Consider the following 18,652-nt stretch of genomic DNA (forward strand, 5'->3'; position numbering starts at 1 on the left):
GTTCGAACTGTGACCAGAAATATCTGAATGTTCTATGTGGGACTACGGATTTTACGTGAATGTACATACAGAAAAGTGGGTAACTAGTGACATCTGCTGGTAACATTTTGTAAACTGCTTTTCAGTAAACTCTTCTGAAGATATTTTTATCATTAATAAATGCAATACCTAACGGTCTCAGAAGTTTTCAGAGAAATACAGAGACTTTTTAGGCATTTATGCTATATTTGTTAATGCTGAAAAACATTTATTAGTTTACCAATATCTGAGATGACTAGTACGGATTAGAAATATTGGTGGAAATGAAAAAGATTAAAGCAGAACTTCATTTTTTCAATCAACATTGACTATTTGTAATCCTTATGCTGGCTGCTACATCAGTAAATAGAAATTATATCATATTTACTTGTTTTAATCTTTTTCTCTTTACATTTCTTCAGTTACTTCCTGGTTTCCAGGCCTAGGCAAATGATGTCATACATCCCAGGAATCTTCAAAAGGGAGGAGGGGTTTTCTCAGATAAGCACACCCTCCTGCCTGTATGTCTGAGCTAAGGGCAAATGGATTCCAGGAAGTAAATGCTACATGAATTATCAGCCCTTACTTAAGATGGCCATAGTCAGAAATGCTAGGTGGTGTTTTTCTAAGTGATTTCTCAGCCAAATAAAGCATGGGGACATGGGATGAGTGAGATTGCTTTGAATGTTAAAAATAAATGAAGTAATGTATTTGGTTTGTGGTTTTCAAATGCAGTGTAGTTCTGTTTTAACCACTTGCCTACCAGGCACTTTTACCCTCTTCCTGTCCAGGCCAATTTTCAGCTTTCAGTTCTGTTGCACTTTGAATGGCAATTGCGCGGTCATGCACCACTGTACCCACATGAAATTTTTATAATTTTTTTCACACAAATAGAGCCTTCTTTAGGTGGTATTTAATTATTTAATCACCATTGGGGTTTTTATTTTTTGCACTATAAACAAAAAAAAAGCAAAAACTGTTTCTGTTATAAAATTTAGCAAACAGGTAATTTTTCTCCTTCACTGAGGTTCGTTGATGAGGCTGCATTGATAGGCAGCACTGATGACATGGCATTGATGAGGTGGCACTGGTGGGCATTGTTGAGGAGGTACTAATGATGCTGCATTGATATGCATCAATGATGGGTACTGATGGGCACTGATAGGCAGCACTAACTGACGGCACTGACTGGCAGCACTGATGGGCACCAATGGGTGGTACTGCTGGGATGCACTGGCGGGTGGCACTTCTGGGCACTGATGGGCACTTATGGGAGGCACTGATAATCAGTGCCCTGATTATCAGTGCAGATCTCCTCTGTCACATTTGCCGGTTATTGGCAGTACTTTGCTCCCGATAAGATAGAGTGAGGAAAGTGCTGCCAATAACCAACAACTTTATTGACTTTGTGATCTGCTGTGTCATTGGACACAGCTGATCACATGGTAAAAAGCTGCTGTGATTGGCCTATTACCTTGACATGTGATCATCTGTGTCCGTAGAACACAGCGATTACTGACAGCGCTGGTTGATTGCCGCTGATGGCATGCAGGGGGCGCATGGACCATAGACGCCCTCCCAGATCTGCAGTACGGCACTCTAGCCATCTTTCGGCTATAGCACAGTTGGCAATCGGTTAAAGCTGAGCTCCAGGAAACCATAATATTTTATCTTGCAGTGGGGCTGCACATGCATTGCAAGGTTTAACTGCTTGTTTAGTTATGAAAAAGTAGATTTATTTACCCAATCCCCTGCTGCTTTATGCAGCTGGATCAGTCCTCTCCCCCATGCTCGGCAGTCTTGGGTCCTGACATCATCAAGACTGTGCAGGGTCTATAGCCCTGCTTTGGGCATGAGGATGCCTAGTGCCAGTCCATGGCCAGAGCAGGGGAGAGCACTATCTGTTGGGGGAGCAGAGAAACAGGTAAATAAAAGTGTTTTTTGCAGCCCCTAGACTACATGACCAGGTAACCCTTGCAGTGCAAGTACAGCCCCACTGCCAGGGAGAGATTTCAGGTCTCCTGAAGTTGGGTTTTCGCTGAAAAAAATGTGGCCTGTGTATAGGAAGACTAGTTGCCTGGCTGTCATGCTGATCCTGTGTCTACAATGCTTTCTGAACCACTGACTCAAGTATGTAAAGCAGGAATTCTAACCTTTTAAAGAACATTTAAGGAATTTTAACCCTGACAACCTATGTCAGGTGAAAATAATGTACCGGTACATACCTCAACCTTGTATCACAGTACAATAGCAACCTATCACTGACCCAGATATTATCATGTGAGGGGACATGTCAATCCTAATGAAAATAGTAACTTTCAGAAAGTCACTTTCTGCATGCCTGACTTGGAAGAGTTCCAGGGAAGAAGATAATCTGGATTTGTAGGTGCCTGTATACAACATGTCTACAATCAATGCAGCTATATTTTTTTACTTTAAATGACCACCCAGATTATTTTAAAGTAGGGCTGGAAAATAATTTTTCCCAAGAGAAACTGGGACTGTTGTGGTGGGCTGAACCAATAAGGCAAGTATTTGTATATTCCTTTCACTGTTATACACACCTTCGGCAACTAGGCAGAAGTTAGTGGGGTCATAGTCTCTGCCCCTTACCTTGGGGTGGAGAGCAGGACCTGGCAACACCTCCCTACATGCCCTCATCCACGTCATATTCTTGTTGCCCACCTACCATGGTCTGCTCCAGTAGCTTGAGGGGCTCTGCCACCCTTCCAAAGCCACTTAGAAAGTGTGATCACTGCCATCTTGGCAACTGGTGGACAAGCAAGAGTGAAAGCACAGCTGTTGCCATCTTCTTGAGTGGCCAGCCTGGATTCAGGCAACCTACACTCCTCCCCCAGAGCCATGGAGCAGTGTCACATGCCCTGGGGTGGTGGAAGTTCTAATCTCTTGTAGACACTTGTTCTCCTGCACATTACTGTGAAGGTGCATAGGCATGTACGCAGATATGTAAATTTGAAAAATAAAACCATAGCAGCCACATTCAAAATAAAAGCAATGAAGTTGCATTGCATACATGGCGTAGACTTGTTTACCTTTGATTTCTAAATTCTGATTGACCTCACACAGGGCCAGACAGGGACAGCCAAAAGGCCAGATGTGGCCCAGGGGCCATACAATTCCCAGGTCTGATTTAAAATATTTCTCCTTTTCCAGAAATACGTGCATAGTTTAGCAGATATTTATTCAGTACGGCACTATCACATTTGTTCTATTTATTTATTTATTTATATGTAACTATTATAAGGAACAACATTCCTTTCACTTGAATCAAATCTATGTTTCAAGCTAGGCTTGTGTACTTCATACCCAGATAATTGTAAGGTCCCCATTGTAAGGAAACAGTGGCTGTGGAAACAACCATGTGAAAAACCATAATAGGCTTGACATAAATATATTAGCACTAATTAAGGATTGTTACATTAATTAAGCAGTGTGTTACTTTCCTTAAAAAAATATATAAAGTAAAAAATTGAGCAAAAACTATTTACAGTAGTCAGCAGTGATGCCTTGGTATGTTTTTCTTAATTGTATTAGTGGAGGCGAACAAACACATATCCAAAAATATTATAAGTCATCATAAAACAATATAATGTTATTTTTGTGTAGAAACCAATCCGTCTGTGTTCTTTCTTTTTTATGTAATAAGAGTGAATAATATACTGTATAGTCTTGATTAGAATGCCTGTTTTTATAAAGATAGGAATTGTTAGACTTTTTCCAAAAGAAGGAAAAAACCCTTTTTGGAAATTGTCGTCAGAACAGGTTTCCATTCAATTTCTGTTTCAATGACAATTGTAAAATTTTGGGTTTACCTTCACTTTCTGTGTAAATGGCTAACAAGACAATAATAGTGGGTGAATCTTTCCACCTACCCTATCCAAAATATTAAAAAATGGCTATGACTGCTTAAGGATGTCATAATGTCATAATGTCAAGCATACACACATATACTGTATATATACACAGATATATATATATATATATATATATATATTAGATTACAGCTATAACAAAGCATTAAATGAGTGAAGCATGTATTATAGTTTTGTTATAGTGTGCAAATATTATTTAATACATTTTAAAATCTACAACTGGAATGGCACAGCTTAATTATTAAAAGATTGGATTTTTCATTTTCCAGACATATTGTGATCACACTTGCATTTTTTTTCATGTGGATCTTAATTACTTGTAGCTAAGGATTGATTGACTGCCTGTTAATAAACATTAGCTTGTACATTGCCACTTGCTGATGAGTGGTTTGTATGTGCTGCTCTCCACAGACAGAAGACGTCCTGAAGATTGATGGAGGGCCATGCTATTCAAACAGCAGGCGTTGCTGAGACAGAAGCTCTTTGTGCTAGGCAGCCTTGCTGTTGGAAGTCTCCTTTATCTAGTTGCCAGAGTTGGGAGTTTGGATAGGTGAGTACCATTTACCCAGATTCTTATTTACAATGATGAACATCATAGCATTTATGTTATTTGTATAAAACAGGTATGTCCATTCATAATGATATTAACAGCTCCTATAACTGTATTACTATTTTACAGGGAAAAATAAAATGCTACATTAGAAACATGTCATATGGAAAAATCTTAGAATTTCTATATTATGATTCTTTTTCTACAGTTGCATCAATCTGTATTGTAAAATATCAACTCTTTTCCTGATTAAGAATCAATATTAACTAATTATATATATTATAAAAATTATATATGTGGGAAAAGTTTCTGTGTTACTACTTTAATTTGTTAAACTGGCCAAGATTTATTACTTTGTCTACGTATAGTCAGGCTGTTGTGTCTTCACTTTCTAGAATTGGTATTTGACTATCCATATTTTAAATAATGATTTATCATACTATTCCCACTCCTGTGTATGAACAATTCATGCTCAGTGTTCCAATCCAAGAACTGTATTGCCTAGTTGATAAGATTCTCCATTTGTGGATTTTATTATGCTGTACCAAAATGGTACATCAGACTGTTATTAAGCAGTTGCTGTCAAGAGTGCTAATCATTAAACCCAGGTTAAGACTACCAAAATTGGAGAAAAGAAAACAGTAACATGCTTTCTTTGCCCATAATGTCCAGTCAGGTGTAATATTCTGTTCTCTGAGAAAATCATATAGGAATTGTAATTTTGCATCATGGGCAACACCACTTGTATTTCACTTTTTTTTTTATTCCACTTTTTTAAATAGGCTGTATACAGTATGCTTTTATTTTTTAAATCAAAGACTGCACAGAACCAAAGTGAGCTATTTTTGTACTACCATACTTTAGCATTAATATTTGAACACCAAAACATGCTGAGACACATTGTGTAGGTGTTTGATTCTTTTACGTTATAAATTTTGAGAGCTGGTTCATAACAAATGTGGTAAAGGCCAACTGAAGTCTCACACATTTTTTATTCTCTTTATAGTCATGGAAGCTGGCATGTTATGATTTCTGACTGATGATTGCTATAAAATGCCTGATGTTTGCTAGAACATGATCTTTACACGATGCTGCATGTCGCATAGAGCAACATATATATCCAATAAGACATTGCCGAAAAATGTAAACCATACCACAACAAACTTTAAAGTGGAACTCTACTCCCTCCATCAGCATTAAAGGATAAGTTCACCTTTTAACAAAAAATAATAAGTGCACTTTTTTTTGCAGGTAAAATATGTGCATTTACTATTTTTGTTTTGGGAGCCTGTAAAGCATTGCACCAGTGATCAGAAAATTGCTGGTGTCATGCAGGACTCCTGCAGACCTGTAAATGTATATGTGTGCTTGAACATCGCACAGGCAACCAGATACACACTGACAGGAAGAATCAATGGACTACCACTGCGCTCCACAGCGTTGTGGCAGTTCATGAGAACTATAAGCCGAGGGTTTGAGGGGAGGAGGGTTTTTCTGAGCTAAGTTCATCCTGCTGCCTGTATACCTGAGCTAAAGGTAGATGGATTCCAGAAAGTAAATACTACATGAATCATCTGCTCTGATTCTGGCAGCAGCTAGAAATGCTAGGTTTTTTAAAGTGATCTATCTGCAAAATAAAGCATGGAGACATGCATGGATGGGTGAGTTTGCTTTGAATATTAAAAAATGAATTAAACAGCATTTTCAACTTTCAAAAAATAATTGTGTATAAAACCATCGCAGCTTTGCCAATTCATACATCTCACACATCTTCTATACCAAATGTCCCCACTGCTCACCACTGATATTAAATATACACAATTTTTAAAGTAGTTGTAAAGGCTAAAGGTTTTTTATCTTCATGTATTCTATGCGGGTAGAAAATCCTTTCGTGTTCAGCTTCCCCCTCGGCCCGACAAAATACTTACCTGAGCCCCATTGTGATCCAGTGATGTTCTTGAGAGCCTCAGCTATCTGGGGACTCTCTCTCCTCATTGGCTGAGACAGCAGCAGGAGCCATTGGTTCCCGCTGCTGTCAATCACAGCCAGTAAGCCAATGGGGAGAGAGAGGGGACAGGGCCGAGCCGTGGCTCTGTGTGTGAGCAAGCCTGCTTGGGTACCCCCATTGCAAGCAGATTGCTCTTGGGGCACTTGGGAGGAGGAAGCAGCCAGGAGCTCTAGTGGATACTAGTATTCTTTCATGCAACTATCTGCAGAAGAACAGAGAATTACAGCACTGCCAGTGTAATGCAATTTGCAATGTAGAGAAATGATGCTTGCCAAGACATCATTTCAACATGCATCATTTTTTTGCCACTGTGAAATGTAATTAGTCCTGCTCATCTTTCTTTCATTACAGGCTACCACCCATTTGCCCAATTGAAGGTCGATTCAGTCCACAAAATCAGGATGTGGCCACTCTCCGTGCTATGCAGTATAAGAGAGGACTCTTACATGAATTTCGTAAAGGCAATGCAACTAAAGAACAAATCCTCCTTCACAATTTGGTCCAGCAGCTACCAAAGGCAATTATCATCGGAGTGAGAAAAGGAGGAACTAGAGCCTTACTTGAAATGCTTAATCTCCATCCTGCAGTTGTCAAGGCCTCTCAAGAAATACATTTTTTTGATAATGATGAGAACTACGCAAAGGGTATTGAATGGTACAGAAAAAAGATGCCCTTCTCTCACCCACACCAAATTACTATTGAAAAAAGCCCTGCATACTTCATCACAGATGAGGTTCCAGAAAGGATTTATAAGATGAACTCTTCTATTAAGTTACTAATCATTGTTAGGGAACCAACGACAAGAGCCATTTCTGACTACACACAGGTGTTGGAGGGAAAAGAGAGGAAGAACAAGACTTATTATAAGTTTGAAAAAATGGCCATGGATTCCAACACCTGTGAGGTGAACACTAAATACAAAGCAGTGAGGACCAGTATCTACACAAAGCATTTAGAAAGGTGGCTGAAGTATTTTCCCATTGAACAGTTTCACATTGTTGACGGGGATCGACTGATTACAGAACCGCTGCCAGAACTACAGCTGGTGGAAAAATTTCTGAACCTGCCACCTAGGATAAGTCAATACAACCTGTATTTTAATGCTACCAGGGGGTTCTACTGCTTGCGTTTTAACATTGTCTTTAATAAGTGCCTGGCAGGTAGCAAGGGACGCATACATCCTGAGGTTGACCCCTCAGTTATTACCAAATTGCACAAATTCTTTCATCCTTTCAATCAGAAGTTTTTCCAAATCACTGGCAGGACATTTAACTGGCCCTAATTACTACTGTCTACAACACTATGTGTTGCACAATGCTTTCAGTAAAGTCTATAATAGGACAATTATGCACTTTTCATTGACACGTTTATTAGAATATATGTTGTTTATTTCTTGAATAAATGTAATTTATGTATGTGACCAAATATTTAAAAGGGATCAGTTTCTACTGTGAAGTAATAAAATAAGTACTTTTCCCAAAGTTTTAGCTAAAATCCTTATAACTATTATAAGGGGAGATGTTTCAATATAAAGCTTATTAAAGCAGAACTGTCAGGTTGAATTTAAAAGGATATATTGTTGAAAACAATAAAGGTGTTCTACAACATAAAAACAATGTATTCCCAAACCCAGCACTGTCCTCTGTTGGCAACACACTTAATCGCTACTAGCAAATACAACATACTGTGTTAGTTCATTACTAACACACAGATGCATCAGTTGACTTACATACTGTATTTTTTTATTTTCATAGCTGCTTTGCATAAGGGAGTTGCTGGCTCTAAATTTATGGGCAGAAGAGGTAGATTTCATCAAGCGACATATTTCTGAATGTCTAGTACTGTGATATCAGAGAAAAAAGACCAGTGGATATCCAGAAACAGGTTCCTTTCTTTCTGAAAATGATCACAAAACCTAGGCTATGTTTATAGATTTTAAACAGTGGTCTTTGAATCATTGGTGCTCTATAGTCATCTGTGCTGTTCAGCTGAGGTAGTGATGTCATTGGTAGCACATAGTAGCAAGGAGGTGAAACACAGCTTTGTTTGCGCAGTTGCCCCCAGTCTCTAGGACTAGATACAACAGTAGGGAGGATCCCTTTTTGTACAGCATGTTTGCATTCACATGAGCTTCAAAAGGGACCCTTGGAACATATTTTCACAACTTTCAAGCAACCAACCCCCAGTCCTTACTCCAAAGGGATGTACTCTGTGTGCACTTCCACATCCATTGGTCTTTCCTCTTATGCCAAACCTAGGCTATGTTTATAGAATTCAAACAGTAGTCTTTGAATCACCAGTGCTCTATAGTCATCTGTGCTATTCAGCTGAGGGCAGTGATGGTGGCACATGGCAGCAAGGCGTAGGAACACAACTTTGTGCAGTTGCCCCCAGTCCCTAAGACCAAATACAATAGTAGGGAGGATCCATTTTTGTATAGCATATTTACATTCACATGAGCCTCAAAAGGATCCCTTGCTACATCTTTTTAAAACTTTCAAGTAACTCTTCCCCAACCCATACTCTAATAGTGTGTACTCCGTATGCACTTCCACATCCATTGGGCTTTCCTCTCATGCCAAACTTTTGCTATGTTTATAGATTTCAAACAGTGTTCTTTGAATTGCTGATGCTTTCTAGTCATCTTTCCTATTCAGCTGATGGCAGCGATGTCATTGGTGGCTCATGGTAGCATGGAGGTGGGACACAAGTTTGTTTGTGCAGTTGCCACCAGGCCCCTAGGACATTTGCATTCAGATGAGCTAAAAAAGGGACCCTTAGAACATCTTTTCATAACTTTCAAGCAACCTACCCCCAGCCCTTACTCTAAAAGGCCATACTCCATGTGCACTTCCACATGCATTGGCCTATTCTCTTACACCACACTGACCAGAATGTTGCATGTAATGTTCAGGCTGCATTTAATTCATTTCAATTGTTCTACATAAACAACACTAGCCAAGTGAAAATTATAAAATGGATACTCTGCTGCATACAGCGTCATGTGAATGTAAGCTAAGTAGCAGTAGGCTCTGGTCACTAATCAAAGGATGAAGAACAGTTGGTAACAAAGTGGTTGTATGTAAGCATGTGAGTTGGAGATGGAACATAGTGGTCTGAAGTTGCATGGAATAGGAGAAAATAATGTAGGTGTGCAGAGAATAAAAGAAGTCAGCTAAACCAAGAAAGAGAAGGCAGCAGTAGAGAAAGCTGTACAGGCAGCATGAGACCAGTGAGAGGAGTGAAAAAAGGGACCAAAACAGAAAGCTACATCTGGATTTAGGTCCTAATTTTTACAGAGTAAAAGTGAATACAGAGATATATGGTCCAATGCATCTGTTATTTTATTTAAAGTGGATCATGCACCATAGCAATTGAAATCAACTGCTTTATGCAAAATAGCTACTCATAACCAATCAAAAATATGCATATATTTGCAAATTTTTTGGTCTGTGTATTAGTATATCTTGCAAAACATATTACAGTCTGTTTTATGTTACAAGCCATTTTCGACTAAAGACTGGTAACCAAACACTATTAGTGACCTTCAATCATAGCTTCAAAAGCTGGACTGCTGTATGTATTAATGTCACCTCAGAACTGCAACTTCACTTTAAATTAAATATTCTGGATATTTTCACATAAATATTTGTTGCTTTGTAAAACGTGTCTAAACCCAAAAACAAAAAATCTGTTGCATCTTACTAGTCCTTAGATGTAGAGGCTGCATTCATTTTAATTTTGGAACAGTTTCAGCAAGCACAAAAATACCTGTTGATCTGCAGAGAATTGCTGTATCCTAATCACTTCCTATGCGTTTAACTGAAAGCACAAACATTTCTTTCTTGTGTAAACTACTAGTCCCCATTGATCCACAATGGAATGAGTATGAGCAAGGGCAGATATGTGTGAAGTACAGCCTGTGTGCAAAACCATGGCTGTCCTCATCAATTACTTGGAGAAAAAAAGCAAAGACATGAACAGACAGGAAGTGTGTTATCCAGAGGATTACCAAATGAAAATGAATCCCTCAAAAAAAAGCTTGAAGAACGAAAACTAATGTAGTCACTATATCTATGGTTGGGTAAGCTAATATAACTTACAGTTTTATTTTGAGATTTAGACAAACATAACAAATATATTGGAGCTGCTATTGCTGAAATATTTTTAAAGTGCAAGTTCCAAAGTTGACATGTCCTACCCTATCCCACCTCTTGAATCTGATCTGAAAGATGTATTACAGAATAGAAGTTCAGACTTCAGTGGCTGCTTGCTTGTTGCAGGTTCCTAACTCACTAGGTAGAGCATCAGGATCAGGATAAATGTTTTCAGAGTCAGCGGGTGCAGTTGCCATATTTCTATAGGATTGCAAGCAGCTACAGTATATACTATAATGTCATGCATATATACCTGTATAAAAAAAAGACAACAGCAATTTTGGAGAAAACATTGGCCGTGGCCTTTATTATTGGTTTACCCATATTTTAATATATACATACCCGTATATCATCTCATAAAATTATAAAATAAATCAATTTAAACCAGACATCCCTATCCAGATCAGCTCAGCTATGACAGCTGGAGCTGCCTTTTTTAACAACTATAACTACCTTACTATTAATGTCCCCCATTCAGAAAAGGTGACCTACCACATATCTAAAGGCCAAGACAAGGGAAGCAGGGAAGGAGGCTTAACTGCGGTCCACCTCCAGTGGCGACTGGCAATTAACTGTCACAAGCACCCCTTTATATAGTCCCCAAATGGGTTCTAGAATATTCTACAGACACCTGACAGATCTCAAGATTCCCCTTTTTTGACAGTTACAAGACCCCACCGCAAACCCCAATGGTGCGGTGAGACTTAAAACTGCCGCTACTGCAATCCCATGTGGAAAAGGGGGCCTTACAACCTGTTTTCCCCCTTTTCCTTATACTTTCCTGGGGACACTTTATTAAACTATTGTGTATTTTCTGTAAATATACTCTTTGAGTTATGACTGTATTGTTTAACTGAAAGGTTTTGGACACAACCCACATTGTTTCAATTTGTTTGCTGTTCTATTGTTTGAATAATTTATTTAACTACGGTAACTTTTTCTGCTCCATCTTTTGGTCATCTTTATATCAGGGAATGTTTTTAGCATCCTGCCTAATGTTTACTGAAGAGCAGATGCCATCAAATGTCTGTTATTTAAACTTTTATTAGCCATAAAAGCTTCCTATGGTGCCCCTCTCTGATTTCACTTCACTTTGTTACTGAGGCTTGGTTTTCTATGGCTTCATGGCAAGGTCAGCCACCCCCCTAACTGCCTAGAGCCCAATAAGGGCACTTTCACTGCACAGTATAAAAGCAGTTGGTATGGCTAGGCCATGAAGTTATGGAATGTCAGATTATGCAAAGAGTAGTAATTATGCAACAAGCAGTAAACGACAGCTGCTCTCATTCTCTTTGTTGTATGCTGTTACCATACAATTGATTGGCTGCTATGGATTTCTGCATTCTAAACACAGTCATCTATTAACCACTTAAGTCCCCAGTGCTAGACGTTACCTGTGATAGCACCATTTCTAAATGGTACCTGGTCTCATCGGGTTCTAGAGGCAATCAATAATAGAAACACAATATGTTGGTCACAGCCATGATCCAGCATTAGGCCTTGAGACCCTGCTACAGAGGCTCAGTAAGAGTGCTCCATAGCAGCACAGCACAATGCCTTCACATCATCTTTGAAGATGAAGTGTTGTGATGTGACCAGTGATGTTACTGCACTTCAGTCCAGCAACCATCTATACTTAGGGTAGAGCTGGATTCAGCTTTGCCATGCCTCACCTTGCAGAAACATATGAATGGAATGTTTGTCTATTGCTGGTTGAGCATTTCGTCAACATTTCATGGGGGCTGGACCAGGTGTAAGGAAGAAAAAAAAAGTGTTGAAAATAAATTTTAAAAGATAATAAATAAAATAAATAAATACAAAAAGAAAAATAAATATTCTCCCCTTTAATCTCAAGAATGACATTGAAGGCTCTGAAATAGGTTTGTGTTTACCACTTGAGCATAAAATGCTCACGTGAGCATCAATTGGAATTTTGCAAAATTGTGAAAATGTTGCTGTTTATTTGCATCTACACAAACTTGACTTGTTTCTATTTAATGTTAGATGAAGTTGAACTCCAGGTAAACAGCCAAATACACAATAAAATGAATATATGGAAGCTGGTTTATCTAATGAAGGATATTTTTTCTGTATATTCATTTCCAATATTTACACAGCTCTGCCAAACCACGCAGCCTGTCTGGCAGGGGAGAAGATGTGAGTTTGCTCTCATGCCATTTTGTAATTTTTACAGGTCTCCTTTTCATCCCCATCCTGTGACTAGACAGCAAAAGGAGATTCAGCAGACTGATGAGCACATCTCTCTGTCACTTTTCCCAGCTCTTCCTATCAGCTTGCTATTTGCACGACAGCTCAGCTGATTGGCTCCTTGTACTGCTTCTCTTGAACCTGGTCTGAGCTCTGCTACACAGGGACTGCAAGAGGCTAATACCAAGTCCATAGCATAAAACCAACAAAACATATTCTCGTCCAAGCAATTAACTAAAGTGTTGCATGTCAGTTCTTGACTAATAAGGTGCCCCCTAATGGGTTCCCCAAAACAAACAGGCAACTCTAATACCTGTTATGCATGTTATCAGCTCTCAGCCTTTTCACCCAGCAGAAGGCTCCAAAGCAGAGACAGAGTTAAAGAGCAAGACTCTAGAATTAATCAGCTCATACATACAGTATAACATCCTGTGAACAGATTACTAATTAATAAGGTCTGACGACCAGGTAAGACATGGACCTAAGACTAGATGCTTTATCCCACACAAGTATCTACAAAGCCTCTGGGCTTCAGAACTTAGGATCTGAGAACACAACAAAGTTTCTTTCCTCCACAACAGACACAAATTCTGGAGCCCCTAATCTAGCTGAAATGTGTGCTCCATCCAAAATCCTGACAGCCAGTGTCCAACAATATATATCAAAGTCTACAATCAAATTAAATCCCTATCTGTACCAGAAATTACATATATTAGGGAATGCTCCAAACGCAAAAAATGATAAGGTATGGAACTGAGATATCTCCAAAATGAAAGAAAAAAACACTTTGGCTCTAAAGGAGGGTAAAGGGAGCAAAGGCTCTGTGACTCAAGTGTTTATACATCGGTAAATTTATTTCTATCCAAGTACTTTCTGCCTAAAGCCTGATACACACTATACAGGGATTTTTTTTTTGGTTCAACCCAGTGGGCTGAATGAAAAAAAAAATTACAGATCACAAACAATGTTAATTCAGCATTCTCCCCTCTGCTGTGCTATTATGTTCTGACACGGGCACTGCCCCTGCCAGAACACACCGGTCAGAGTTCACAGCCATTGGCTGAAAGCGCCGGTTGGCTGCTAGTTTTCCAGCATGCTCATTCAACAGAATTACATCTTCTTCTGTTGGCATCTGTACACACTGGCTGAAAGTCATCTAGTTTCTTCTGGAATGGCTAATATTGGCCAATAATCGGCCCATGTGTACCCTGCATTAGTCTTAATCCTATCATACCTACTAACTATATTTTGAAGAATAGTGATAGAATTTATTGTGGAAGAAGATTATTTTAAGGACATAAAGACAAGCAATAAAGCACAACTGAATGTTTCTCACAGGTAATCAAAACAGTCCTAAAACAATGAGAAGCACTATGAAAAGCAGTGTGTACCCTAGGTGAACATTTGTCCATCACCTCTATATTGATGCACTCTCCACGTAAGTCCAAATTTTGGCTACCTGTACTTGGGTGCCAATTCAATGACTTATGCCTCATCTTCATTTGGTTGCTCTAATTAAACGCTGAGACCAGCACACCCATTGTACACATGCATTTGCTTCTTGGAAACAATTCCATGTATTTCTACGTACCTATCTTTTGTTAGGTAACAAAGGAAAATGCCCATATACACTGGTACAATGTTCTTCAAGTAAACCAGTGCTTTCACAGGGTCACATTGAGCATCCCTTCCCAGGGTCATATGCTGACCTTTCCTTTTCTTCCTGGAAGCTACTTTCCTTTGCTACTGGAAGCAAAGAAAGGCAGTCCTAAGTAAGCTCTGAACTAATTTAGTATGAGCTTACATGGGACTAAAAACTCTCTTCATCTGACAGTGCTAGTGGTTGTTGATTGGTCCTGCATTTTCACATGGAGTGAGATAGGTAGGGTAAATGTAAAGTGTACATCTGTTTACATCTAAGTCAGTTTATCTCTGAAGAAAATAGATGGATGTAAACAAATGTTTGCTTTCATCCGGTACAGTATGTTTATGTCCGTTTTTAGGCAAGAAGCATATTTTTTGTTTGTACTTTTGTCACCTATGACTAGTTTATTCAAAATCCAAACACAGACATGCAAAAAACAGATGTAAACTGAACTGAACCGAACAGGGCTGTGCAAACTGATGTAAACTGATGCAATCTGAATCAGTATTCATTGATTTGTTCTTAGTTAAGACTCTGGCATGAAAGGATCTTTAGGCTCCTTGCACACAGGTCACCCAGCTGCAGTAAATTCCTCACGGCGTGTTATGTCCTCATGTGCCCCCCCCCCTTCACTGCAGGCCTCCTGTCAATGTCTATAAAAGATTGCAGCTGGACAGTGGACAGGGCTGAATTTTGTACCAAGTTATACCAGTGATTAGAGGTCTTTGCGTTCAGGGATGAAGGTCTGGAAATAGAACCATTTTAATACAATAAAAAATAAGTCCCTTGATCATATGTTTTAGTGCATGTGCTATGAATCAAACAAAAAGAATTATAAAATAGGAAGTGACTTATATACATTGCATTCTTATCGTTGAAAGTTTCCTGTGTATACAGGACCTTTATTTCACACTGTGATCAAATCTAGAAGCTAAACACTTAAATTGCAACCATCTACTTACTCTTAATGAAAAACTGTCTTCTCAAAATACATTATTTCCATTTAAATATACCATGTGATATGAAGCAACTTTGCATATAAAAACTCTTAACTCTGCCTTTATTCCGTTTGATTTGAGATCTATCAGTTATCAAACCCAGGCCAGTGTAAACATTACTCTATTTATACTCAGATTGCATGCATCTGCACCGTAACTGCAGACTGAAAAAGGCTTCTACTCTACATATGATAGGATTTTTATGCTGCATTATACTCTAATACATGGAGATCCAAGTCTTCTGCATGAATTTTGTTCTGCCTCATTTGTTTCTGGACACTCAATTATGGAAAATAGAATGCACATCTAGAGTGCGTGCTGATGCCTTCCATGTTCCAAGCCCTAGTCTGGAGACATGTTTTTTTATCCTGTGGCTAAACTCAGCAATTTGTGATCTCCAGCAATTACATGAGTGCGCTGCAGAATAAAAATAGCCATTTTGGCTTCAGACACTTTAGACATTGATTCAAAGCAGCTTGTGATTTGGATGCTTTCCTCTGTAGGCAAATTTAAATTAGATTTCCACTTTCCACTGAAAATAAATACATAAATACATATAAATAAATAAATAAATGCTCCTATTTGACAAAAAGAAAATGAGAATTTATTTTTTTGCATTTGAACCTGCAAAGCATTGCACCCACGATCAGTAGATCATGGGTGCAATACTCTGACCCCTGCAGACTATTTCTCTAGCACATGCTGGAGAAAGAGTCTTCAGATATAGAGTTGGAGGAAGTATCAATGGGCATCACTGTACTTACACTGGGCTCCTTTGAGAACTACAAGTCTCTCTGCTGTGGTGGCAGTATTTTCATTCACAAGTCCCACTAAAAATCTGACAAAATGCTGCTGGGATTAGAACCCCACAATCTTGCAAGGAAGTGGAGGCAGTTTGGGGGGGTTGTGCATGCTGACCATGATTCATATTACACCCCAAATATGGGTGTAACATGAAACAGGGTCAAAATGATGGAGTTATCTATAAACCCAAAGTGCAATGTCTGGATAGTTCTCAAAGCACAGGCTAAGAGGTCAAAACCTGTGTTTGCAAAGTTGGTTGTTATTCCTGGGTATATTAAAAGAGTTCAAGTGTTATAAAAATACAGCTATCCTTTAGCTGTCTATACACCCCCAGATCAGGTTACCTGAATTTTACCCTTTGTGGCAACAGGCAGTCTGATTTGCAGAATGCATAAGTCCAAACAAGTGGTGGCCTCTTTAACTTTGCAGATGATGATAGTAAGGCTGAATTCACATATGTAGTAACAGGGACCTTGGTAGGGAGTTCTAACTGCTGCCTAGTGCCTAAACTACTGTACAGATGTCAGGGGGAGTGTTTGAGTTGGCCAACCATTATTTGAATGTCCATATCATGGTCATGCCAATGTAATGCATATGTCACATTGCAGCAGTTCAAATGCCACTGCAATATTATGGCCATTCAGCATCTGTGCAAATTAAGCCAAATGGTTGATTGGAAGCTGACTGAGCCCACAAACATCTTTATTCCTGAGTTCCCAATATTCAAGCAGATAACGATTGGTAAAATTGCTGGCAGCTCATCCAAGTGCTCAATACTAGCAGATAATGTCTAACACCAGCCTTTCCTGCAGATGATCTGCATGTGTTTGGGCACCTTAAAATAAAAATGGTAAATATTTGCAGTGAAGAGATAATACTCTTTTCATATTAATCAAACAGTGTGTGTCTTTTCCTGTTCCAAAGTTCCTGTGGTGAATTTGCACTAGTAGTTCATCGTACAAGTACCTGTCACTCGTAGCATGTTGACTATATCAGAAGACATATCATTCCCCTCAACACGTGTTTGTCTACTGGAAGAATATGATGTATATATTGTAAATTTTATTGTACATACCAGTTTCACATTAAGTAATTATATTTTGTAAAACTAAGTATGACTCTTTAAATTATTGTGAAAAGTTTTATTGTGGGTATTTAAAATGGAATGAATTAAATCACTACGTGTAGATTTCATTGTATTGTATTTCTTTTATAGACACTGCTAAAAATAAACAAGGGACACAGGAAAAATACTGTGGTCTTTTAATGAACTGAATGGCCTTTCTGTACAAGAGTGAGGAACAAATGTGTGTAGTAACCAAGAGCAATCAACTAAACTGTACCTTTCAATATTACGTGGCAGTCTGAGCAATAGAAAATTATTGGTAGATAGCTAATAAGGTTTAGTAAAAGCAGGCCTACATACACGGCACTGCTCCCAACCTCTGCCTTCTGATATTAAAAGGCCATTTAGGTGCAGGTTCCATGCAACTTGTGTCTGCTCCAACAAGGACTATTGAAAGATACGAGTCACACTCTGCTGTAAATTCATCTTGGTGCTTTATTTTATAGTCGATAAAAAGGCTACATCCATGTTGTCTCCACCCAAATAGCCATACTCTTTATGCATGTTTCACCCCTAATGGGCTTCCTTACAAAGCTAGAGTGGGTACAGAACACAGCTGTGTTTATTCTAGCCTTGCAAGCAAGCCCATTAGAGGTGAAACGCATATAGAAATGAAGATTATTCGGGTGGAGACACCATGGGGTTTATTTACTAAAGCTGGAGAGTCCAAAATCAGACTCCCTTCTGCATAGAAACCAATCACCTTCTAACCTCAGCTTGTTCAATAAAGCTTTGGCAATGAAACCTGGAAGCTGATTGGTTTCTATGCAGAAGGGAGTCTGATTTTGGACTCTCCAGCTTTAGTAAATAAACCCCCATGTATGCAGCTTTTCTATGGGCTATTAAATAAAACACCAAGACAAATTTACAATGGAATGTGACACTTATATGCAGGGCTGTTGTGAGAAACCACAGGGAACCATACGGACAACCTGACAGCCCCCCTCCCTCCCTCCCTCAAAAAAACAAAACACAGTTTACTATGCTTCAGTTATGAATGAACACAGTGAGTGATTAGTACCAATCACTCATTGTGTTCATTTGGAAAAGAAAGGGCCTGGTAAATGTGACATATTTACTGGACTCTTACCCCTCTCTGCATCATGAAGGATCCTATTGTGTGCTTACAGCTTCTGGTGGGAAGGAGAGGAGGGAAACCAGCAGCACTGCAGAGGTGGAGGCACACAGTGGGCCTGGGCAGCAGGGGGAAACATATGGTGCACACGGAGTGTGATGCGTGAGCTG

General features: G+C 39.0%; 1 protein-coding gene across 2 annotated transcripts in view; it reads left to right on the forward strand.

Moving 5' to 3' along the window:
- The window catches only part of HS3ST5 (heparan sulfate-glucosamine 3-sulfotransferase 5), a 392,973-nt gene extending 375,503 nt beyond the window's left edge, over window positions 1–17,470 (forward strand). For both annotated transcript variants that reach the window (XM_089683536.1, XM_089683535.1), the window contains 2 exons: window positions 4,323–4,461; window positions 6,821–17,470. In XM_089683536.1, coding sequence (XP_089539662.1) covers window positions 4,355–4,461; window positions 6,821–7,751 — 1,038 coding nt within the window. In that variant the 5' untranslated portion in view covers window positions 4,323–4,354 and the 3' untranslated portion in view covers window positions 7,752–17,470. The remainder of the gene's footprint in view (window positions 1–4,322; window positions 4,462–6,820) is intronic.
- Window positions 17,471–18,652: the final 1,182 nt, after the last annotated feature.

The sequence above is a fragment of the Staurois parvus genome, unplaced genomic scaffold, assembly GCF_062004578.1.
Source record: "Staurois parvus isolate SC_StPar_1 unplaced genomic scaffold, SC_StPar_1.0 ptg000314l, whole genome shotgun sequence".
In the NCBI taxonomy this organism is placed as follows: Eukaryota; Metazoa; Chordata; class Amphibia; order Anura; family Ranidae; genus Staurois; species Staurois parvus.